A 24,929-nucleotide genomic window follows, 5' to 3' on the forward strand; every position below is an offset into this window, starting at 1 on the left:
TCATGCGAGAGGCCGCACCCAGCCCCGGCCCCTCCCCACACAGGACGTTAGCAATAATGAAAGCGCTAGGTGCTAGTGTCTCAAAAATCAGTAAAACTTTATTCGCTTCCATTCTTTCGCCATTAACAGAAAACCGGAGAAAGCAAAAATGTTTTGTGTTTACAAAGATAAACGGCCTCTTTACCCAGAGATCAAAAACTCAAATGACAATGGGGAAGATAAAAGTGCCCTCCCACACATCCCCTGAGCTGACCTTTTGTCATCTTGTGGACAAAACCTTCAGTCCACTGGCCAGGGACCCTGTCCTGTATGTGGCCAATTCAAGATGAGGGCCAAGAAATCAGACCAATCCAATCCCGTGATATAAAGTCGAACAGAAGCTACACCAAGGGTCAAGTGCCTGTATTTTACAGGACACAGGAACCAGGCGGCTACTTATAAAAAAAACAAGATTCATTTCAGGCACAACTTTTTTATTTTTTTGTTTTGTTTTGAAATCAGTAAAAGAAACTGGGTCCTAGAAGCTGCAGTGATCTAAGCAGCAGCGAGTTTGTGCATTTGTCCTTTTTTGTTGTTTCTGTTTAAATACGTTTAAATTATCACACTGCTGGCACATCTCATTTGCATGAAATTCTGCACCATACATACTATTTGTAGTAAAGTTTACCCCCCTCCCATCCCAGGAAAAAAAAAACTACTCTGGAAGATAATTTTCATTGAAATCTAACCAAACTTTGTTAAGTGGACTGTGACAAGATTATAAATGATATGAAAAATAACATTTTAACATTTGGCCACCAACTTAAGGAAATGGTTCGCCTATACAAATTTTTGTAATTTTTAATATATTCTACCCTCATATGGTCCTCAGAATTAAAGCATAATGAACAGGAAAGAATGCAACTGAGTGCTAAGGCCGAACATCTTGCCAGAAGTAATGAAGGTAGAGTATATACTGAATATCAAGTGCAGAATTTCATAGGGCCAACAAGATAACAGTCTATACTTTTCACTTACACAGGGGAAGTGGATTTTGCAATTACCAGTTGCGTTAAATGCACCAAATAAAGCTTCTAAAATTGATACTATAAGGCGCCACCTTAAGTTTTCCAGGCTGCAACTGTGCATAATTTTAAAATGGTTTTCTTAAATTTATTTATTTTTTTTAAACATAACACGAGGAAGGTGTTAAAACTGGTGTAATAGCTCAATAGAATAAGTATTCCAGATTTTGGGAGGGATGAAGAGGGAGATATTCAGAACCCTTCACCAGAATCCCCCCAACTTGATCATAATGGATTAATGATGTGCTTTGTGGATGTGGTTAGTCAATGACACCAGCCTGACGGATCTTTCTTTCTGCACCAAATCCCTGTGAAAAATAAAATTGCAGTTAATGACCGGAGCGCATGACAATCACAGTACATTCACAATTCCAAAAGCACTACTTTTAAGAATCTTCGCCACCACCAATTCTTTCCCTCAGGAAATCTATATTAAGCCCTCCTGATCTATTATCTAAGCTATGTTCAAACTATCAGGAAAACCAATAAATGTGCTCCTAATGGTAAAGTTGGGGGCTGAACCAATGTGCACCAAGTCCTAACTAGTTCTAAGCAATACTGAAGCTCCTTAGGCTCTCGAGATATGCTGAAATAGGACCTCAAGCAGTATGTTGGTCTGTCCTTTTGCCTGCCCCCAGCCCTGAAACCCTGTATGTCCTCATACCATTGAGTTATCTGGTCCCCTTGGCTGACGAAGAACCATTAGGCGAGGAGCACTGGCATCATCCAGGGTTATGTTCTTCAAGCGATTGACCAACCTATCAGGTCGTGGAGCTGCAACAGCCTTGGGGCCTTCGCTGAAACAAAGTCAAGAGGTGAGAAGCAACACTGGTGGGAAGAAGGCAAGTGCTTGCAGAGGAGAGTGTTTTCCACCTAACTTCCCAAATGACTCAGTTTTAATGAGGGGGACTCTTACCTCATCTAGCCAGCTAGCTAGCAAGACAGGACAGACAAGTTTATGTTTTTATTCCCAACTCAAGGTGTATTACTGCATACAGCTGGGAGAAACATTTGGGTGAGGGTCCCCCCTAGACTGGTCTGCAACCAGAAAGACCAGTTTCACAGACATAAAACAAGGTAGCAGATGTGAAAAACCTTATAAATGTTAATATGAAGAAATATTTCTGGAGACTCTCGGCTCCTCCAATGGCAACAATGTTATTTAAAAAAAAAAAAAAAGGCAAAAAACCAGAGCCAGAACTGCTGAACTATAAAATTAAAACTTTTAAGCAGCATATAACCTAGAAATGGCTTAATTTGAGAAAAAAAAGGTAAGCAGAATCCTTTAAGAATAAGAACTATACACCTTTTTATGTTTAAGATCTATCATACAGCAAGTGCCCAATTAATATTTCACTGGGCCAGATGTATGAGACTAAAAATTTAGACAATGAAGACTAGAGGTAAAAAAGGCATATGAGGTATCAAGAAATAACCAGAAAGTGGCAGAATAGAAAAAAGCAGAGATGGAAAGTGAAAAAATGTGATAAAGCAAAGATTAAGAGATAGTCCAGGGAGATTACTAATTGAACTCACCAGACTCGCCAAACATTACAAGCACTGCACTTGCCAGTGCGCTGATTAAGAATCACTGAGAATTCCACCTCATCTCCGGCCTGTAGCTCAATGCCATCCTGAACTTCTTTCACATGGAAAAAGAGCTTCTTGCTATCTCCTACTTCATAGTTAATGAAGCCAAACTGAAATTTTTAAAAGAAAACAGTAACTAAAAAAAAGAACATACCACAGGGGAAGAGAGCACCTCACTTCGAATGAAGCACAATGTGTGGTCGTAGCTAGAAGGGGTTTATAAAACATGGTACTGATGCCAATGCTCCAGTCCAGCTGCCTATGCTAGGATGTAACAGAATGGGAGTCTGCAAAACCTGTCAGGGAAGAAAGAGCTCTGAAATCACGGAAGCTGACTATAACAGCCTGACTAAAGCAAATAAAGTTGCCTTGTGCCTTCATATATAAGCTAAGTTTTTGAATTATGCAGAATCATTAGGGAGCTGTTATATGAATGTATATATTATTCTGATTCCTTCTGGAATTAAGCTGGGTTATGGTAGTACAAGAAATAGCCATACAAACTGGTTTATTCACAGTATTGGTATTTAAAAAAGTCTTCTCTGAGGACTCGCAGAAATCTCAGTATCAGCAATAGTTTTGTTTGCTAATATTTTATCGACCCTTCTACACATGGCTTCTTTACACAGTATGCAAAAGAAGCTCTGAGCTAAAGTGTACAAAATCTTATAGGCTTTCTACTCTAGAAATGTCATTCATTCCATTTTCCCCATCATGTAACATTATTAAACACATTTTTTTTTTTTGCTAATATCACCATTTTTTTCTTTTCATGTGGTTTCCTTTATATTTTTATAAACTACCTCAAAAATTGAAAAAGGGGTGAAATAAAAACCAAATGAATGTTGATGGTTCTGCCTTGGCTGAAAAAATTTCAAAGTTTTGGTTACAGTTTAGTTACTGACTCATTAAGACGACCAAATTCTGATCCAGAGATACTACCACTTACCTGATCTTTCACACATTCCACTGTGGCCCTACGTAGGGGTGTAATATTGTAGGCCATAGTCTGTGCATTCTGACCCAGGACACACAATTGGAACTTGACACTCTCCCCTTTCTGTAGGCAATCCCCTTTGTTGGCCATTCCAACTATGCCAAATGGATAGACCTCACCTTTCATATCCCCTGTAAGGAGAAAAAGGTACCAAGTCTAAAAGCTAATAATTCACAACGGTCCTTTGCTGATGATCCTAATAAATTTATAAGTTGCCCCTAAAAATATTTTATTACCTGAAACCCTCTACTTTGAACTTTCAGTGAAATCCTAAATGCTAAATACTACAATGAAAACAAACGAGAACGTGTAGCTCATTAGTACCTTACTAGTTAATGAACAGTTTTAAAACCTTTATGAAATTAAAAATAACACTACCACTGACAACCTCATTACCTAAATATTCGTTTTTTTTAAAGCATTATGGGTTGCTAATATGATCCAACGGATTATCTTCTTCCCAAGTTCGCATTATGAGCCAACGAACAGTGAAAAATGTTTCTGACCATACCCAACTGGGCATTAAATAATAAGCCAGGCAAAGACAAAGTAGATAAATTTCTTTGCCTTTCCATCCCCCTTTGCTCTGATTATGGCTCCCTCAAACTAAGAGGCACCGTTCTCCTAAGTCAGAGCTCAGCACACTTTTTCTGAAAGAGTTAGACTTGGCAGTCATCTTGTCTCTGTCACTACTACTCAACACTGCTGTTGTAATGACAAAGCAACCAAAGACAATATGTAAATGAGTGGTTGTAGCTGTATTTCAAAAAACTTTATTTTATAAGAACAAGCCACCATCCTCAGCTCTGCCCTAGAGTAAAAAGCTGGTTGGAAGTCAGGGCAGGCTATAGATAAAAACTGGGCCAAAGAGTTCAGCTCCTTTTCAGTTCACCTGGATGGTGAATTCACCGAATCAACAAAAGTAGAGAAAAAGAGAAAAAATTCAGGTGAAAGTAGAAGCTTCATAACTGCAAATGCCTCTAATTATTCTCTTGATTATAGGGGTAAAAATATGCAGTGAAGATTTTCTTTGCAAACATACAGCAATCACAAACTTTGAGGAGATACTTCCAATAGATCACGTCATGAAGGATTAGAGACAGCTGGTCTGATGTAGTGGTATTAACAGTAACTACCATTTATTATATACTTATATTGATTCATACTTAATCTTTAGAGAACCTTCTGACATTGTCCTTAGTTATACAGCTGGGAAGTGGAAGAACTGGTGTTCAGATCTAGGTCTGCCTGACTCCAAAGCCCATGGTCTAATATCAAGTTACCTGTATTCCTAAATTAAGAGCTGTTCTCAGGACCAACTGAGAAGGTATGACCTGTCTAGTCCCAGAAAACTCTAGGCTCAGAGATTTCAGAAAAGTTTCCTTTCCCACTAAATCCTTGCTTTGAATTCTACCCTATAGCCACTGTTGAAGAGTAAGTAGGCTGGGGGTTGGGAATGCAAAAGGAAGTAACAAGTGGGAGGTTAGAGAGGAGAAAGACAGGCGATTTCATATTATCTCATGAGTTAAAGTTAACCGCCCATACCCCCTGGCACTTTTAAAGATATAGTGTCATCATCATGGCATTAGTTTAAAAGACTGATTTGCTATAAAATCAATTCATATTTGGAGGTGTGTGTGTGTGGTGGGGGGCTGGTTCTATGTAAAACAGAACTTCTTAAGAACCTCATGAATTAAAGGAACATCGTGTTATAAAGATTCATTTCTTTCCCTCAAGTGACCTGCTCTTCCTCATTTATGTTCTCTTTGACTCCTAGATGACACAAGATTTATTGTGAGCCAAGCTACCATCTTTAGTTAGAATTTCAAATTCTCTCATCAACTCCATTACAGTATAAGTTTGCTATAATAAATCATCCAGTGTTCCCTACTACCATTTTTATTGAAAATTTATTTTATACATGTTGGTCCTTTGGGTGGTAACTGTTAGGAGTAAGGGGTAGTACTATAAACTCAGAGAGTTATTGAAGATGGGAAGAAAAAAGCAGAAAACGAAAATTACAAGGAACCTTTGCCTAGAGACAAATAACAGTAACCCCATGGAATCCTAGCTATTAAGGAATAGATACAGTAAACTTTTACAGGAAGTAAATATGTTTATAGAATTAAAGGGTTACTAGGAAATGGTTACTAGTGCTGATATAACCAGTGAACAAAAGGAAATTATGAAGTTGTACTAAATTCAGCCAATTGTGAATATGATTATCACATGTCATTTTATGCATATTTTTAGTGTAAGATTTTGTTCTCAGTCTATTTCAATTTTAACTCAAGAGTCAGCTGCATACGAATGTCGTACGCTCATACGGTAGTCATTTATTCACAACATAAGCCTGGCTGATCTCATTCCTAAGGGATATAAAAATAAAAACCAAGCAAAGGGAAGAAAAGTCACTTTTCCCTAATTCAGTTTTTAAGGAATCTGAAAATAACTACCATCATATTTTAAAATCTTCATGAGTGCTCATATAAAGGTAAGGCACATTTCAAACAATCTGACAGGGATGCTCTTACCTTCCTCCACGATCTCAATCATTCCTTGGTACTCAGTCTGTGTCGGATCAACACTCCTCAAGGGGCGAATGACTTTACCAGAGTAGATGGTAGGATCAGCTTCTTCAGTAATGCCATTCACTGCAAAACAAAAGTGTGTATACCTTCAAAAATTTTAAACTCTAAACTACAGGAAAAAAAACAAAATTCATCAGAACAAATGCTAACAGAAGATTGATTGGTTGCCTGCGATTCTTGAAATGCTTCTAAACTACCATCAAAATAAATTCATTTAAAGATTTAACAAGTATTCCTATTTAAAACATGTCTTGTTCTCTCATCTTTTCCAGGTAAACAAATATCACCTTTTCAGTGAGGCCTTCCCTGGTCTCTAACATGGCAACCCAATACTTACATATACTTCCCCGATTTACTTTAATGATATATATTACTATCTTTCTAAATATACTACATACAATATTTTACTCGTCTCATTTGCCTGTTATTTTCCACTAAAAAATAAACTCAAGGAGGCAGGGGAGTTGTCTAATTTCTTCACTACTGTATCCCCAGTATCCAAAACATAACGTGCACTTAAGATATTTATTGAATTGAAATGAACATTCTTGGCTGTCATTTCTCTAGGTCTCACCACACACAACAAAGTGTTATTTGGAGAGTTTATGAAAGCCAAAACTAAGTGGCAGGTCTTTAAAAGTCGAAGATCCTAAATGAAAGTGATTTTCTTAAGTTCCCCTTATTTTTCACATTTAGACTTATTCTTCTCCAAAGTGGTCTTCTAGAGTAATGCCCCTCTCTCCCCAACCCCATGGAGATTTCTATCTTGTTCTGTTTTTAAAGAGAGACAATGAATAAAAAGAAACTTAAAGTAAATAACCTAAAATATCTAGAACAGTGGTTCTCAAACTTCAGTGTACATCATCAGAATTACCTGAAGGGTTTATTAAAATGGGCTGCCCAACCCCAGAGTTTCAGAAAGCCTGAGGTGGGGTCAGAGAACCCGTATTTCTAACAAGTGGTCAGATGTTACTTCTGGATCTGGGGATCACACTTGGAGAACCACTGATCCATCTCTCATTTCCCACCCAAAGAACAGACTGAATAAGCAGTAGTCACAATTCATTACCCGAGTGCGTTTTGTTGACTTTTTCTGCACTGACTTTGTTGCCTTTGCCTTTGGACAAGCTGTACTCGACCATGTCCCCCAGTTCCAGACTATCGACATCACCAGAGAACTCACTGAGGGGAAAAGAAATGACATTTGAATAAGCAATGACCACAAACAACAACAGTAGCAAGTAGCTTAATTTCCTGTATAACAACATTCATGGTGTGCTTACCTATGCTGGATTGTTTTAAGCACATTTTATGTACTGACTCATTTAATCCCCAGAAATACACTATGAAGAGGTACCATTATCCCCAACTCCAAGATAATGAAACTAAGATATCAAAAGTTAATCTTTCAATAAAAGTTACATAGGTAGTAAGTGGCAGAGCCCATGCTCTTAACCATTATGCTATATTATAACACCAAAGCAAGTGCACAACTCTCTGGTAGCAACAGATAAAACAGTATTTTCATTGAAGCAGAAAGGCCCCTCTCTAATGTTCAAAGCAGATATAGGCCTTTATCTTTTGGCCACATGTTCTCGATACAAAGGTAGGTGATTAACTTTTTACAAACATGAAATCTGAGATTAAAAAACACATAACCACCCAATACTAAATGCTTTTGACTCTAAAACCAAAGAATGAATAGTAAGCTCCAAGTTCCTAAAAGGCATTTCTCACCTGTAATGGAAAAAGATTTCCTTATCATGATTAGCTGTTTCAATAAATCCAAAATTATCCTTCAGAGTCGCCACATAACCCAAGAGCCTCTTGGAGTTAGAATTACGACCTAAAAGTCGCACACAAGTTGCAATCTGCTGTCCAGGCCTCTGTTTGTCACTAATACTGAATTCAACCTGTGAAAAATAAGGAAGCTCATTAATACCATGTCACTTCCACAAAGCTCAACTCTGACCTTCAACTACCCCAGACCATGCTTCCCTATTCCAAATATCCCTTATAAATTACTCTGATGGAATAGATTTTCACCAAAAAAACTAGCACTTCTATGTCTCATTCAACTTTTCACAAAGGATCAAGTTTTGTCCTCTGGTGTGTATTCCTTACAGATTCTTAATTTCCCTAGAGGGCTATCAGAAAACCAGACATACTAAGTCTGAGAAAAATGAACAGCAAGGTAAAATCTTTGGTGTGATTTCACTTTGATAATGTTTCAGTGACTGTTTGAACTTTCTGGCTAATATTAATTTTATCAAAACTAACTGATTTAGACATTATCTTACCTAATGCTTAAATATTGACTCCTCATAAAGCTTTTAACAAAGAGCCTGCTAGACCCTGTTCTAATTGAATACGCCGCCTTTAAACTGGAAGATGTTCGTATATTAAACTTGTAAGCACAAAAAAATTCAGCAAAACGATCAAATTTCAAGAAACCATTTTGTAGAACTGATAATTAAGATGACAACTTTTAACCCCCCTTCTCAAATAAGCAAAATTGTCTTGCCTTATCTCCTATTTGAGGAGAAGTAGATCCTTCCACATCCTTGGCTTGAAAAGCAATAGTCAATTTCACTCCACAATCATCATAAACAATAATACCATCCTCAGCCTCCTAAAAGAACAGTCAGAATACAATCAAAGAATACAATTTTTGTTTTGAAAAGAATACAATTTTTGTTTTGAATACAACTTTTGTTTTGAAAAGAATCAAAAGCAAAAAAGCACTATAAAAGCAGCTTTAGTTCTTACAGACCCTTGAGCCAACAAATTAGCATAGCTGCAGGAATTTCCTATTCCAGATTCTCTATCAGATTTTTCATATGAACTAAAGGTGATCTTGCCTTAAGCCAGATCTGACTCAATCTGCTTTAATTGGGTTATTTACTCTTGAGAATTTCTTGCTGTTAAAGAGGAAAACCTTACTGAAAATTTATAACACACCCATTCTATACTTCTCAAAACCCATCAGAAATCAAACTGGACATGTACTTTCAACTAGGTAGAAATTCTGTAGCTCAGGAAGCTTTTAAATCTCCCATAGCACTCACAATGTTTGTATTTTATGTTAATCAGTATATTTACCAATGCGTGAGAATTTTATTTGGTACAGGATCTAGCACAGTTCAGAGCATTTGATGTTCAAGTAGACAATTAAGTTATGACATACCAATGTTTTCACACTAACACTTAAATCACTGTTAAAACCAGGAATTAGCTCTTTGCAAGTCTAAGAAATTTCAGATATGTCATAAGAATCAATCAGTAAACAACAACATTGTACAGCAATATACATATTATACTGTTTCTATGGTTTCAGCCATCATTTCTATGGGAATTAATGCCCACACATTCCTAAACTGGTTTCGACTCCTTTGCTAATAAGCTCCAGAACTCATTACCAACTATTATGTATTCAAAACCAATTAATTTCTACTCTTCTACTATTCATATTCCTGTGACTGCTATATGTTACTGAACATTTATAATGTACCAGATATTGCTGCGTACTTTGTATTATCAAATTTAATGTTATGATAAAACCATCTTCATAATTACTGTTACTTCTCATTTTACAAATTAGGAAAGTTTTAGATGTTAAACTTGACCAAGGTTAGACAGCCAACATGAAGTGATGCTAAGGATTTGATTTTGGTTGAGTGATGATGTCAGTGAATGCAGGTCTGATTCCAATGGCATCAACTCTTTTGCCAGTCAACCAAATGTCACAATCTCAGCATTCATTTTTGCTCTCATCTCTCTCTACCCATTAACCTCAATATCCAGTCGACATCTGACACTATATACTATATACACTAAGTATATGAGGTAAGACAATCCCTGCTCTCATAGAACCCAGTCTAGCAGAGCACATAGATTCATAAAGTTAAGTGTAATATACTATCATAAACACAATGTAAGAACCTGGAATACAGTGTTGGCCTAAGAAGAAAATAACAATAAAGTCAAGAAGTCTCACACTAAGGCTGTCTTGGATCAAGCCAGTTTTGACAGAGACGTTTGGAAAGCAGGCCGTTCCAAGAGCTAAAAGCCATTAAAAAATAAACCCTGTTGATTTTTTTTTTATTCTTAATAACACCATCTGCCAATTGTCAAATTCCTACTACAGGCTAGGTACTGTGAGGGCTTTTTTAAACAAAACAGGACGCAACCATTTAAGTTCAAAAACTGAAGCTTGGAGATAAAGTAACTTCCCAAGCTACAAAGTAAGTGGTAGGTACGATGCTACCCCTGCTCCTTCTGGCTCCTTAGTTATTTCTAAAACTACATTACTTTCCAGCATCTCTTATGTACTTTCTCGTGTCTAAATCCATGATCTCTGTTCCAACTTCAAGGACTATCTAAACTATTAAATAATTTCCTATCAAGCCTCTTCCATCTTGTCTTTCTCTACCCCCAACTAGGGTTCATACTATTGCCATTATCTTCCTGAAGGGCACACCTAATGTCACTCACTGTCCAACAGAAATCTTTTTCTGAGTACAGAACAAGGTCTAAATTCTTTAGAGTAGCAATTAACACCTGCTCAATCTATCTCCATTCTGATTTTTCATCTTTATTTCCCCTACATACTTCCACAAAAGGAAAAGTCCCTATCTACCTGTCAAACTACTTAGTGCTTTCTAAAGAAAGCCTGAATTTTTCACCTGTATCTCCACCACTCTGTGAGGAATGTCCTTCCCTCATTTATTTTCACCTATTAGATGTCAATGCCTAACTGAAACCATCGCAGATCCTGCCAGTTTAGAATTTCACCAGAGCAAAATGACCTTTTATAATAAAGCTACATTTTACATTCCTTATGAATCATTTGTTTCTATACACCTCTCAATTTGTTATTTACTTGAGAGCAGAAGCCATCTTAGACATCTTTTGTTATTTCCTATTCAGTGACTTTTTCAATAAATGAAGTTCAAATGTGTGAACTGAGTCTACCCAAATTTGAAAGTTTTAAACTGCATGGAAGAAAGCACTCATTTTAGATAAGCAGTTCATAACAGGGTTATTTTGGGATATTTGGTGGAATCTGGAGAAACTTTTGGCCATCACATGGGGGAGAAGAGACACTGGCCTCTAGTGGGTTAAGTCCGAGGATATTAACACTACAACACACAGAACCCCATCCCCGCCCTTGCAGTTATCCAGTCCCCAAATTCCATAATGCTGAGGCTAAAAAACCTTGCTTTAGATTAGTTATTACAGGGAATTCTGAAAGAGATAACACTCCATTATTGTGTGGACAGTGGTTGCCTTTAAGCAGAAGAGAAAAAAGAGCTACAAAAATCATTTATCATGCAATACTTACCTTTTCTTTGCCTTTATTTGGGCTAGTGGTTTTAGGATTGGAAAAAGTGGCTTCTTTTTCTACAGTGCCCAGAAAACGATGATCTGAATGAGAATGGAATGAAACCGTGCCCTTGGGAAGCTTTTTAATCCTAATAGCATGATTTCTTTGGGCAGAGAGCATATCCTACAAAGGATAAATAAAAGTAACTTAAACTGAAAAAAAGAATCAAGAAAATCCCCCTTATTTTTCTCAAAAACTACTCACAGGAACCACAGTGAACTCTACTTCATCTGCAATATGGAGCTGGTTCCCATCCAGAACTTCACTATAGTGGAAGAACATACGAGCATCACGATCCACACACTTGATGAAACCAAAACCATCTCTCATGGCAGCAATTACACCCTGAAATCCAAATAAGATTTTCACTGGCTATGAAACTTTTTAAGACAACAACATTCAAGTGTGGAAAACATCATCAAGTTAAATTCGTTAGAAATTCTCTGTCTCAATGACCCAAACTCTGTATCCACATGGGAATTTTTCCATTTTAATACAGATTCATCACTTTCAGTCAAGTAAATTAACCTCCAACCAATTGTCTCAGACTAGCCGGATGCTATTCTACTTGGCCAACATACACTAGAAAAAGTTATATTTCAATGGAAACACATGCATTCCATTTAATTCTCAATGCTGTGAACTAGGTATTATTATTCTTTTTTTTTGCAAAATGAGGAAATTGAGGTTAAGAGAGGCGAAACAATTTGTCCAAAGCACATAGGTAGTAAGTGCCAGAAATCAGAATTACAAGTAAAGTTCAAGTTTTATAATGAAATAATTTCCAGAAATTAAAAAGAATCTACAGATTGGTACTTCAAATACTTCAAAAATTCAACTAAAGGCAACTCTTTAGTCTCTACTTCAAAAAGTTTATGCTGAGTTTAGGCACAGGAAGGACTTAAGATTTAGTTCTGAAGAGTAATAGAAATTCTTTTTTTTCCTTCTACATTTCTAAAATATCAATTCTGTGAAGGTATTATATTCAGAGTATACAGCATGTGGCAGGTACTCAAATGTTTAGTGAAACACAATTATTATGGACCTACCAATGACTTACATAATGCACACTTATGTATGAGATGGCTATTCTATAACTAGTTTTGAATACGGACTTAATAATACTGACATTTAATCCTTGCTAAAACCTGATGGTAGCCAAGCTACTCGACAATGTATTCTATACTGTAAATAGAAACAGACCCAGACTGAGAAACTTAACTTTTTTATAATTATGCATTCAGATCTCCAGATTTTTAAAGTTAAAAGCACAATGCAACTGTCAAGCAAGATCTGTTCTCTAAAAGATAAAGTCTCAAAAAAAATTTTTCATTCAATGTATCCAATTTAACTGATATACTGTAGATGTTATGACCTCCAACAGAACTAAATGTAAATTATATCTAAGAAAAATAATTAATGAAAACTAAGCTTATAAAACGTATCTGGAAAACAATTCTGGTATATGTCACTCCTGAGCATATGCCCACTAAAAAATTTGCAAAGTCCTGTCGTAAAATACAAAAGAAACCAACCTACACTGTTTAATCTAATGTTTACTAAACATCTTACAAAAGTTTGGGAAATTTTACTTTCTAAATGATGGACTTGAACCTTCTTAATTTTCATACTTAAGAGTCAGATAATCACTCTCAAATCATCCTGCCCAAATTTCCATTCTAAAACTTTTCCATATCTATTTCAGGATAAGCAACAGAGCTAGACATCAAACCTATGCTAACTCAAACTATATTCTTCATTACCTTAATTAACATAAAGGTAACTGCCTAATATCGTCATTAACTTAAAGAATTTTCAACACAGTATTACAAACTTGAATACAACATTGCCCTCCCCCATACTGGATATTTATCAAATACTATCCAACACTTACCATTTCTCTGGCTTCATTAGTGAACTGAAACGTGTTTGATAGAACTTCTATGTTGGTTGCTCGTTCTAATTTGTCACGTCGGTCTGTTGAAATATTAAACCTAACATGGTCACCTTCCAACAGGGTCACCTTGGATTTTGTATCTTTGTCTCCAAAGGGAAGTTCTTTAGGAATCACAAAGTCAACTTTGATGCGTCCTGGCAATGGGTCACTCTGATGAGAAGAAAAAACTATTTTAGCTCGAGATTTCTCATCCTTCCTAGTTCTAAGTCAAACAAGAACACAGAGCAAACCCATGTTATTTATAATAGTTCCCTAAAGGGAAAAATGGGGTTGCCAACATAAGTCCACTTTGAAAGCTCTGTGTTCTATGGCCACGTGATACAACCATATTATCACAACACTGCAGTTGAGATCCTAAACTATGACACTAAGAGTAAGAAAAAGAATATCAGTCTTTCATGTTTCACAATTCCTTAGCACTGATACCACTGGTTTCATCTCGTTTCCCCCACAAAAGAAACAAACTAGGGGTGGGGTAGGTAACAGTGGTAATAAGTGTGTATACGCAAATCAGTTTTATCCCCAATGTAACCATATTGCTCTTAATCCTTTCTCCTTACCTCCAAGTGAAAAAAAAAAACAAAAGACAAAAAACAAAAATACTACTTCAGGAATAAATCAACGAATGGCTTCTCATTTAGTTTAATTACACAAGAAATAGTTCATGTCCCACTATTATTAACTAAACGGAATAAAATTTATGAACACTATACCCTACTAATACTGATGAGGAAAAGAAGACTCTCCCAAAAAAGACTATTTACCTGGTTTTTACTGGGTACTTTTGGGATAACTTTGGTTACAGTTCCTTCGAAATGTTCAATGCTGATATCTTCAAAGATGACTGTTCCTTGAGGCAATAGTCTGACATCTGTTGCAACTTCTTTACCCTAAATCAAAAGGAATTAGGGGGAGGAGAAAAATGTAATTTTAAGTGTTTCCTAAAAATGTAATTTAATACTGATCTTAAAAGAAGGCCAAAGACCAACTTAGGTAACTATCTTACATTTCTGTCCTTGATTGTGAATTCCACGTCATCTCCAGGCTGTAAGGTTTCTAAGTCATCCTTAAATTCACTATAGTGAAAGAATATCTCTTTTACAATATCACCTCTTTCAATAAAGCCAAACGCCTCCTGAAGCCAAACAAACAAAAAACCAAAAATAAAAGGAACATTATGTACTAGTCATGTACATATTTATGACTACAATGTACAATCAACAAGCCTTTTCATAAAATTATGCTGCAGTGGAAACAATATCTTTGGTCAAATCTAACATTAACAATTAAATTGCCCATTTAAAAGAACATAATTAGAAACAAAGGAATTTTAATAGATTACTTTTAAGGTTAACAGTGAAATATTTTTAAAGGAAAGACAAAGAGGAAAACCAAACGGTTTGGGTCTGAAGTATAAGACAAAGTAGTCAAAGAAAAAAACTCTAATTTCTCAAATTTGATGACACTTACCTTCATGGCACAAACTACTCCCTGACAGCGGGCTTGTTTCTTTTTCAACAGCATAATGTTTCGAGCACTCACAGCACCAGTACTAGAAAGGAAGAATCGGGTGGGGGTGGAAAAAGGCGTGAAATCAAAGAGGGATGAAAAATGCATTGGCTTGGTTAGATATGTCTACAAAAACAATAAACTAGTTTTCTAAGGTCTCAAGAATTCTGTCATCACTAAAAGCAAATGTAAGGTTTATGACACCTGATCCTTCTCACACAGCTCTATATGCAAAGGATTTTTGCTCAAATCCCCTTGCCTTCTAAAGGGGGAATATATATATACAGGTCATTTTCTCTTGGACTGTTTAAATAACACCACGGGTACATGATGTTCTATTTTGCTTTTTACATTACAAGACATAAAGCCACAAACTAAATGCAACCGAAGATGGGGAATGCTACAGTTTTAGGAAAGCCATTCATTAAACAAACATTTGAGTAGGTATTACGAGCTGCAAACAAAGGTATAGGAGATAGAGATAAGAGATGGTTCCTGTTTGCAATATGTGAATTTTGTAGTTATCCCATCTTTTTTTAAATAGCCGTAAGACAAAGTTGAACACGGTGATCATAGAAATTTGCTACACTTTAAAAAATAAGGACGTTCACCTTCGCTGAAAGCAGTTTGAAATATCACATGTTGCTATACTGTCCCCATCTTTGAACAGCAGAAATGTAAATCTGATTTAATTTTAAAGATGGCGCAGACCGTTAGGGTGCAAGAGTATTTGCTGACGTAGTTGTTTTAAGAAGAGCTGTAGACTAAGCGATTACTTCCCTTAATTCTTCATGATCAAACTGTGCTTCTTACTTCGAAAATTTGACACTGAAAAAAATCTTTCTTGCCTTTTCAACTTACTGCAGTGACAAGGCTTTAGAGCCAGATTGGGGTTTAATTGCCTGCTATTTAAATGCTGTATGACTTTAGACAAGTTACTTTAAGAGAACACACCTCATATTACAAATGAAGAAAATCAGGTGAGGCTGTTCTGAGGATTAACTAACTATAAGGCATTTAGTACAAGTGCTTGGCACATTTAAAGAACTTAATAAAGGTTAAGAAATCTCTTCCACTGGCTCCCCGTTCAAACCCAAGCCCCATCCCCTAGTTTCCTACTTGAGATTGAGGCATTTAGATGAAACTTGTAATATCTGTAACCTACAACTTAATTCCTTCTAGTCTTATAGGAGGTAAGGTTCAAGGTTAATTCTGCACATGCTCTTGGGGCTTTTCCTTCCCTATGCTGTTGGAACATGCATTCCTAGCACTTTCTCCAATTTCCTATTTTTAACTTCCTTCTGCATTTTTATCTCTCATCTCTAAAAATCATCAACCTCGGCTTTCTTCTTAACCACATTTTTCTAACTGCTATGCTAATGAAACAGGCAGCTATATCTCCTGCCCATTATTAGCTTGTCTCAGATCCCTATGTGCAACTGCATATTCAATATCTTCACCAAGAAATACCAACGCCTCAAATTCAAAATGCCAAAATAAGTATAATTCTTCTTCCACTCTTAATACTTTCTGCTGTATCTCCTTAGTCCAGTTAATATCACCTGCCCAGTACCCCAAGCCAGAAAATGGCATTTGGGACTTCTCTTCCCTTAATTTCAATACACATTTGTCTAATCAGTTATAAAACTTATCTTCTCAATGTGACTTGACTTCTTTATCTGGCCACCCTTGGCCTATCTGTATTAGCCCCTCATTTGTCATATTAACTCTCATATCACTGCCTCTAGTCTAGAGCACCCCTACTCTCAAAGTCTACCATCTTCACCACTTCCAATAATCTAAATCAGTCATATGCTCCTCCATTTAAAATCCTTTAAAGATTCCTATGATTAAGGGATAAAGTTCAAATTTCAACTTCCTATGATCCAGTCAATTCAATCAACTCAAACTTTTGGCTATTTCCCCAAAACGATACTTCCTGCACCAAGAATGCTTTCCCTCATCATCTCCCTAGTGATTCCATACCCTTCCGTCAAAACCTACCTCAAGCACTGCTGCTTTTGCGAAACCTTCACTGACTTCTAGAATAACTCCTTAAAAGCTGTTTTAACTACTTTCCTATTTCTGGTACCCTATACAGGGCCTATCAGAGACTAGACCCTCAAATGCTTAGCTTATGAATAAAAAGTTTAAAAGATAATGAAAATTATCCAAATTTACAAGTTAAGTTTTTAACTTGCTTCAAATTTCTTATTGTAAAAAAAGGAAGAAAATCACTTTGGTGGGGGAAAAAACAACTTACTGTTTATTGTTATCAATTACAAAGTTAATTTTATCTCCGGTTTCCAGCTGAACATTCCCTTCCACATCTTCAGGGGTGTAAGTCAGATAAAACACTTCCTGTGAATTAATAAGCTGTTATTACTACATTGGCAGGATGCATGTTCACTGTATATTGTGATTTACTTTGTTAAATACTTCTTAAACTGGCATTTTAAGCCAAATTTCTTAAAATTAAATGCTTTATGCAAGAACATTGTTTTATTCATATAAACACACCCTTCCCCTCCATGATGCTGATGACTTCTGCGAGTCCACAGCTGAGCAGCAATTCAACTTCAAAAAGCTTACACACGTGGAAGCATTTGCCCAGAGACTGTAGTTACATTTCAAAAAAAACAATTTTTATAATAAGGCATTCCAAACAAAAAAGCTGGAGTTAGTGCTTAAAAGGAACCAGAAAAAGATCCCCTCCCACAACCCCCGAATAGTGAGTAAAAGAAGCATTTTACCTTAATGTTCTAACTAAGGTCACACTTGGGCAAGCTGACACTTGGAAGACCTATGGATTTTTTTGATTATGCTGCACTCAAAGCCTCTTAGAAACCAAATTTAAAACTGATTTTTATTAACTGCAGCTTACGTTTTCTATTTTGAATTTTAAAGTACGCTTATAGATCACATGGTGGATCAGGCAAAGGTTTAAGAAAAATACACAAGTTTACCCCATTACGTTCGTAGCATACACTCCCTGTTGGACTCTGACCCGGGGCAGCTGGAGATTTACTCTCTAAGTTGTGAGGAACAGCGCACACAACCTACCAGTCAAAAAAAAAAAAATTTCCATTGCTAATCATTCCAGGAGCAGCACTGTGCAATATCAACTGAATTTTAATATCCTCTATACTATACATAGGGATGCATTTTAATATCATCCACAAGAGGATGCCATGCTGCCAAGTTTCAAACTTACAGTATGTAAATTTGACTGTAAGTACAGATTTAGGGTTATATGTAAAAACCCCAATTGAGTCTTGACCATATTTTTATTTCAGGTCAAGAAATGCCAGTGCTTCTAATTTTAAAATAGTAATCTTTATGTACTATAGCTCTCTTGCGTGCAAACTGAGGAGATGGGGACAATCTTCCTTTTCTAATGTGAAAGATATGCAAATGCAGGGCCCAAAGAAAACACAAAGCATCAAAGTCACTAACTTGTCCATTCATTCGTTCTTCAGGGAGGATTTCTGGTTTTATCTTCACCAGTTTAATAGCAATGGGTTTCCCAGTCCGCCGGTCAGATGATACTTCAAATTCAACATCATCTAAAATAAAGAAAGTGCTGTGTTTGTTGTACTAATTTTTGGCAAAATGGTATCTCATTTTCAAGCTAAACTTAATGCAGCATTTGAGTTGCCTTAGACCAGTGATTCCCCAAGTGTGGTCTCTGGGTCATCACCTGGAAGCTTAGCAGAAATGCAAATTCCTGGGCTCCACTCCACATCTATTTAAAGGCAACTTCTCTGTGTCAGGTACAGCAATCTATGTTTTAACAAGCCTTCTAGGTAATTCTGATATACACTGCTTCAGGACCACTGCTGTAGACTAAGCCATATCTTAGTTTTCATGGTATTACCCATACTGCAAATAAGGCAATGTAACAATAACCTTTGCTAAGCTTTTTTTTTTTTTATTCCTTCTGTACCTTAGTTTCTTCATATGTAGAATGAGAATTAACAAAAATAACGCTCTTGCAGGGCTTGAGTATTGGGCCTACCAAATACTCATGTTAACTATTGTTCTGACTCTTTTTCTCCCAAAGGTATTTTAAAAAACACACTGAGACCTTGTTACTTCAGTCCTTTAATAAACCATACATTTTCACATGTAAAAGTGGTTACTATGGTGTAACCAAGATGAATTTCCACATAGTCCAAGTGGTGAGATTGTAAGTTATTTTCTTCAGGCTCTACCAAAAATCATACCTTGTCAAATAATCAAAACTAACATTATATTAGTTTAATATTTTCACTGGCCTGAAATCTAGTATAGCGTAATTAAGGAATCATTATTAGGGAGAATAACAAATCTTCCAAGTATCTGTTTTAAAAATATTCAAAAATATTTTAGTCTTTCATATCTCAAAAAGACCCCACCATGATAGAAATCAAAATTCTGCTAGTTTACATAAACATATTAATTGGTAGAATTAAAAAGCCAAACTTTTACACTCTTATGAGCAAGTTGCTATATAAGAGAAATTTGTAATCAGTTTTTTAAAAAGGACAATCAACAGATTACCTCCTACTTTTAAGTCCTGCAGGTTGCCATTATACTGTGAACAGTGGAAGAAAAGTCTAGCTTGACGTTCTGAACACTGAATAAATCCGTAAGAGGTTAGCAGTTTTTCAATAACCCCAGTTTCACGCAGTGCTGCTGAAGTACCATTAGGGTACCCATTGTGTCCATTGTTGTGGAGAAGGTTTGGATCAAAGCTCATCTGTTTTAAAAAGAAAAAGAACTCAATATATACAGATCTGCACATTATCTCCACAGCATACTAAGTCTGATGAATCAATCACTAAATTTTTAAAATAAAAAGGCAAAGAAAATAAAAAGTAAAATAGGTAAAGGGAAGATTATGGGTTTTCATTGTTGAAATGATGAGTTAGTTAATAAAACATTTCAGAGTAAATATCTGAATTATTTTGGGGAGTTGTCCCAATTTATGGTAGAATTTTCCCTTACCAAATGGAATTTCCATACTATTAAGGTAAAGCAACTACATAATTAAAGCTGCCTTTATTTTAACCTTAAATTACTAAAACGACCATTTCAGAACAATGGTGAAATATTCAAGAGATGGCAACCCAAACTACAAGAACACTTAAGAAATTTATTAACACTTATTTTGAAACTTAAATAGAAACCTTAATATTATTTGGTAAGCCATGCATCTTAAAAGGAATTATTTAAGTTAGTAGAGATTAAAACTATAGAAGAAACTTTCTTTGCAATACTTATTTCAAACTCAAAAATACTGGAGTAATGCACTTATTAGGTACTTTAATGGAAAACCCCAAACAGTGAGTTAGAAAGCAAGACTTCTAACAAACTCCAAGCAACTAAACTCTTAAATTCTAAAAATGTTCAAGCATTTCACAGGTACTTTTAAGTCTTTTCACCTGTGTCAGACACTGATGAAATCTAAATGCTATATTTCTATGATCACAGAAAGCAAAGGAAAACATTCTTTAGTGAAAAGAGAAGCTATTTAGATGCAACACAATGAAGCCTATTTAAATCTTCAAATACTGTCTATCGCTTTGGATATTTCATTTTTCGTTATTTGCGTAAAACCATAAAAATAAGTTATTTTGTTAATTTAAGTGAATCATAAAATACAACAAAATCCCTAGCAAAGCTTAAGTCTATAGTTGACTTAACTATGGCAGCAATATCTATGTCCACATCTTTACAACTAGTTTTAAGCCCTTTCATTGCAAATTTGGTTTATAAGCATTTTCGTTTAAGTGCTATGTTGAGCATTAATAAAAATATTTTTCATTAGGAAAAATGAGTAAAATTCTGTAAAAAAGAGAGTAAAATTCTGTAAAGATAAAGCCAAGTAAAATAACTTAAACAGTTTATGGGACGGCTGAATCATGCAAATCAAAGCATGATTTATCACTTCTGTAGGTGGTAAAGTTCTAATTCTTTTATGCTAAACATTGCTCTGTTTGATGTGTATTAACTCATTTAATTTTTACAAAAGCCCATGAGAAAGTAAAATTATCCCCATTTTAACAATGAAGAATCAGACAGAGAAGTTAAATGACTTCCGAAAATCAAATGGTAGAGGACTGAAACCAAGAAGGCCTACCTCTACAATCTGGGCTCTAAACTAGGCCTCCTCAAACTTAAATGGCAATCTGGTTAAAATACACAATCTGATACAATGTGGGCAGGGGTTTGAGATTCTCCACTTCTAACAAGCTCCCAAAGTGATATCAATGTTTCTGATTCTTGGACATACTTTGAGTAGCAAGGCCCTACACTATTAAACTTATCTTTCGAGATTCAAGGTGAAGGAAATGCTTAGGGAAGTTAGAAAGTGAGTTTGCAGGGTATTTCAACCAAACTCAGTAGCTCTTAAGTCATGCTCTTAGCACAAAGCAAAACAAACTGGGATGACTGCTTCCCTGACTTACAGATCTCTGATACATGGGGGTCCTCTTTTGTTTTTTTGTCCCAGATGAGGTAGAAGATGAAGATAAAGAAAGTGAAGGAGGGGCTGCAGGAGAGGGATGAGGGTCTGATGACACAGGAAAAACGTTCTCCATCTCAAACAGCTGTGATAATATAGCATAATGTTTATAACTGATAATAATTTAACGCTTTTGACAATCGACCTATATATCTTTACAGATTTACCATTAGGTTACTTTAGCAATATATGACTCATTTAATAAGACTTCTATTGAAAAAAATAAATTATAGAATTAACATTAAAAGGTCAAACTGAAATATACTTTTAAAAGCCCTTACACCTTCTGTAAGATTTAAATTTTAAAAATGCCATAAGTGGTGGCTACAGTGAGACGATTCAGTCCAGTTTCTTCTCAATGTCCCACAAGTATTCCTAGAATCCAATATTCTCAATCATCTCCCTAAAGTAGGGTACACACAGGATGAGCCAAAGGGGTGTGGGAAGGAAATATTAGAACTATAAATATTTTTACCCAGAGATAAAGATTAGCTTTTATAAATATTATGTATTTACAGGAGAGGCCTCACTGAGTTGGTATGTCAGATCACATCACACATCACATATATATTACTCAGGTATTCTGAGAGAAGTGGAGAACTCTGTAAGAGGTTGACAACGAAGGCCTGACTCACTCATTTGCTTTCAGCATATTACAGTTTATACTTGCTCAACTCAGTAGACATACAATTTTAGCTATCTAGTTTAATTAAATTGCCCTCAAAAATAGAGAAATGGTTGAAAAAGATTCCCCCAGAATAATCTAGAAAGAAGATAATGCTAATAAGGCAAGCAGAGACAAAGAGTATGGAAGCTGACACTTCTAACCCTAGTACTAGTTCTTTAACCTCCACATTATGAAATAAATGATCACCTAATGAGTTTTGACAAGTCTGCCACAACATTAAGATCAAGACTATGATACAGACTTATATGAGCAGCAATAAAACACACTACATGTATTCTGTCCCTCAGAGAGTCATGGCAGTATAGTTTTTAAATGAAACACTTATAAACTAAGCATCCAGGCACAATATTTTTGGTGAGGGTAGGAAGTTTCTGTACTATCAACAGGCAAATTATTTGTATAATATTGCTTATTTTATATTTGTCCTTTTTACAACGTTTTACATTTCAAAGGCAGTAGTATAATCACAATTTATGAGTACATTCACATGTACATACTGACTGTACATGCTTTTACTAACCATATGATCAAATTAATTGGAAGACCCCTATATCAGACTCAGATTATGATTTTAAGCTGCGCTTCTTTCATCTTTAGATTGTAAGTTTTTATTACCATACAAATAAGAATATAATATGACCTGTAACACATAGGCCAGGAAGCTGCAAAAACCACATTGTCAAGTCTCCAGTCCTACCACACATTCCTGCAGGTAGGAGGTGAGACTCCTGTTTTTTTTACCCTAAGAGAAAATGAACCAGAATCAGAAGGGATTAGAACTATCATTTCCTTCTAAGACTCTAAATTGTTCCCCAATGTGGATGCTGAAATTTAGGCTGTATTGCTCGAGTCTCATCTCACCTTTAAGTGACCAAAACAGAATTTTCTCTTCTCCTAGCGTCTTTCCTAAGTTTCATTCTGCAGCCTTTATCCATTTTGGGGGGGCCTTTTTAAGGAAAAAACATACCACTCAAGCAACTTTAGATAAGACAGTATGTGAGCACCCTTCCCTTCAAAGAATTCCAGAAGCAATGAGTTGAATGTCTTAACAATTATTTAATAAAAATGCATGTACTTAGAAAACTTTTGGAAGGGGAACTTTCTACGTTTGAAATCAATAGGAAAAAAACTGCAATGGATCAATATTTGATTATATAAAAAATTCATGCTTTTACACTCAAACCTAAGAAAAACAAATTCAAACAAATACATCAGTGTATTATTAAAAAATTTAAGCAAATCAGTAAGAATTAAACCACTAGACTATAAGCTCCATAGGGACAGGGACATTTTGTTCAAAGCTAAATCTCTAGTGTATAGACAAACAGTGCTTGGCACATAGTAGGCACTCATCTGAATTACTGAAAGACAGTAAAACGAATTAATCTTAAAATCATTAAACATAAAACATGAAAAAATTCAATTTTGGCAATCAAAAATTTAGATAAAGCAAATTACTCATTTATCAAACTACCAAAGATAAAAGATTTAAAAATATTTAGAAATGGGACTAAAAACACACTCATGTACTTTGATGGTGGTAAATTGGTACAACCTTTCTGAAATGCAGTTTAGCAACATGTATCAAAATATGGAAGTATTTTCCTTTTTTTCTACCACAGGACACTTTTGGGAAAATGAAATATGGACAAGACTTTTATGCATAAATGTGTTAACTGAAATGCTTTAATAAGAAATTCCAGGAAACAATCTTAAAGTCCAACACTGGTTCAAGAAATCATAGTAGTATATATAAACGCTATGCAGTCACTAGAAAGAATGTTTGAAAATGCTTATGCTGTAGTACAAAATGACAAGATATTTATACAGTAAAACTTCAATCTTATTTTAAAAATGAAAGACCAGAAAAGCCTAATTTAATGCTTACACATGAGATAATACCTAGGTGTCTTAAAGGCACAGAGCTAAAAATGTTATAAGAACAGCATCTAGTATTGACGCCATGGCTCATATTCTTAATCACTATCTTTTACATTAAACTAAAAGTTGAGTGCCTACAATGCATCATATATTAGTGAACACGAGAATCTCCAACCTCATGAAGTTTAGAAGTTCTACTCTTTTCTGTGTATTTAAAGTTGGAAAATCATTACAATGTTAACTCTCCTTTAAAAAAAAGACTTGGGCAGAATCTCAGGGTCTAAGAATATTATTAGAGCTCCCTGAAGAACACAGAGAATCAAAAGGCTAGCTTTTCATCTTCCTCATACTTTTAACTTTTCTGGGATTGTTTCCTCAACTGTAAGGTGAGTGCCTAAGTGCTTTCCAAATTTCCTTGGGGGAAAAAAATTAAAATTCTGTGTTTTGTAATTTCTTCTTGCAACATGAACTGTTTTCCCCTTTTTCCTAACTAGTCTGCTTGGCTTCTACTGTCAAGGAATTCTTTTAGAAAAGGCAATCTATTTCACTGTAAAGATGGTTTTAGAAAATGACTATTCTTAATGTAAACCTATCTTCTCTTAACTTTCATTGTTCCTTTCAGTTTTCAGAATGCAATTGTTTTTCATACTAATTGCTGTCTTCTGGATATGTTCTAAATAACTGTTCATTAAAGTGCATTTCACTACTATTCTTATTGTACCATGACCACTTATACAGAGGACACAGAGCGATGCTAT

At 35.5% G+C, this 24,929-nt stretch overlaps 1 protein-coding gene across 5 annotated transcripts in view; it reads right to left on the reverse strand.

Annotated features, from left to right (window-relative positions):
* Nucleotides 1–73: 73 nt before the first annotated feature.
* Nucleotides 74–24,929, reverse strand: part of CSDE1 (cold shock domain containing E1) — a 34,933-nt gene continuing 10,077 nt past the window's right edge. Inside the window, exons 3-21 of one of the 5 annotated variants that reach the window (XM_039841271.1) lie at nucleotides 21,547–21,687; nucleotides 19,637–19,835; nucleotides 18,551–18,660; nucleotides 18,061–18,153; nucleotides 17,358–17,455; nucleotides 15,056–15,137; nucleotides 14,592–14,720; nucleotides 14,350–14,475; nucleotides 13,523–13,735; nucleotides 11,833–11,973; nucleotides 11,587–11,751; nucleotides 8,767–8,874; nucleotides 7,980–8,155; nucleotides 7,312–7,424; nucleotides 6,186–6,305; nucleotides 3,604–3,782; nucleotides 2,601–2,764; nucleotides 1,729–1,861; nucleotides 74–1,372 (exon numbers count right to left, since the gene is read on the reverse strand). In XM_039841271.1, the coding sequence (XP_039697205.1) occupies nucleotides 1,325–1,372; nucleotides 1,729–1,861; nucleotides 2,601–2,764; nucleotides 3,604–3,782; nucleotides 6,186–6,305; nucleotides 7,312–7,424; nucleotides 7,980–8,155; nucleotides 8,767–8,874; nucleotides 11,587–11,751; nucleotides 11,833–11,973; nucleotides 13,523–13,735; nucleotides 14,350–14,475; nucleotides 14,592–14,720; nucleotides 15,056–15,137; nucleotides 17,358–17,455; nucleotides 18,061–18,153; nucleotides 18,551–18,660; nucleotides 19,637–19,835; nucleotides 21,547–21,678 (2,529 nt within the window). In that variant the 5' untranslated portion in view covers nucleotides 21,679–21,687 and the 3' untranslated portion in view covers nucleotides 74–1,324. Of the gene's footprint in view, nucleotides 1,373–1,728; nucleotides 1,862–2,600; nucleotides 2,765–3,603; nucleotides 3,783–6,185; nucleotides 6,306–7,311; nucleotides 7,425–7,979; nucleotides 8,156–8,766; nucleotides 8,875–11,586; nucleotides 11,752–11,832; nucleotides 11,974–13,522; nucleotides 13,736–14,349; nucleotides 14,476–14,591; nucleotides 14,721–15,055; nucleotides 15,138–17,357; nucleotides 17,456–18,060; nucleotides 18,154–18,550; nucleotides 18,661–19,636; nucleotides 19,836–21,546; nucleotides 21,688–23,151; nucleotides 23,170–24,929 lie in introns of those variants that run through there. The other 4 variants (XM_039841275.1, XM_039841273.1, XM_039841274.1 and 1 more) reach the window with 4 other exon arrangements.

Source organism: Pteropus medius, unplaced genomic scaffold, assembly GCF_902729225.1.
Source record: "Pteropus medius unplaced genomic scaffold, Ma_sr-lr_union100, whole genome shotgun sequence".
In the NCBI taxonomy this organism is placed as follows: domain Eukaryota; kingdom Metazoa; phylum Chordata; class Mammalia; order Chiroptera; family Pteropodidae; genus Pteropus; species Pteropus medius.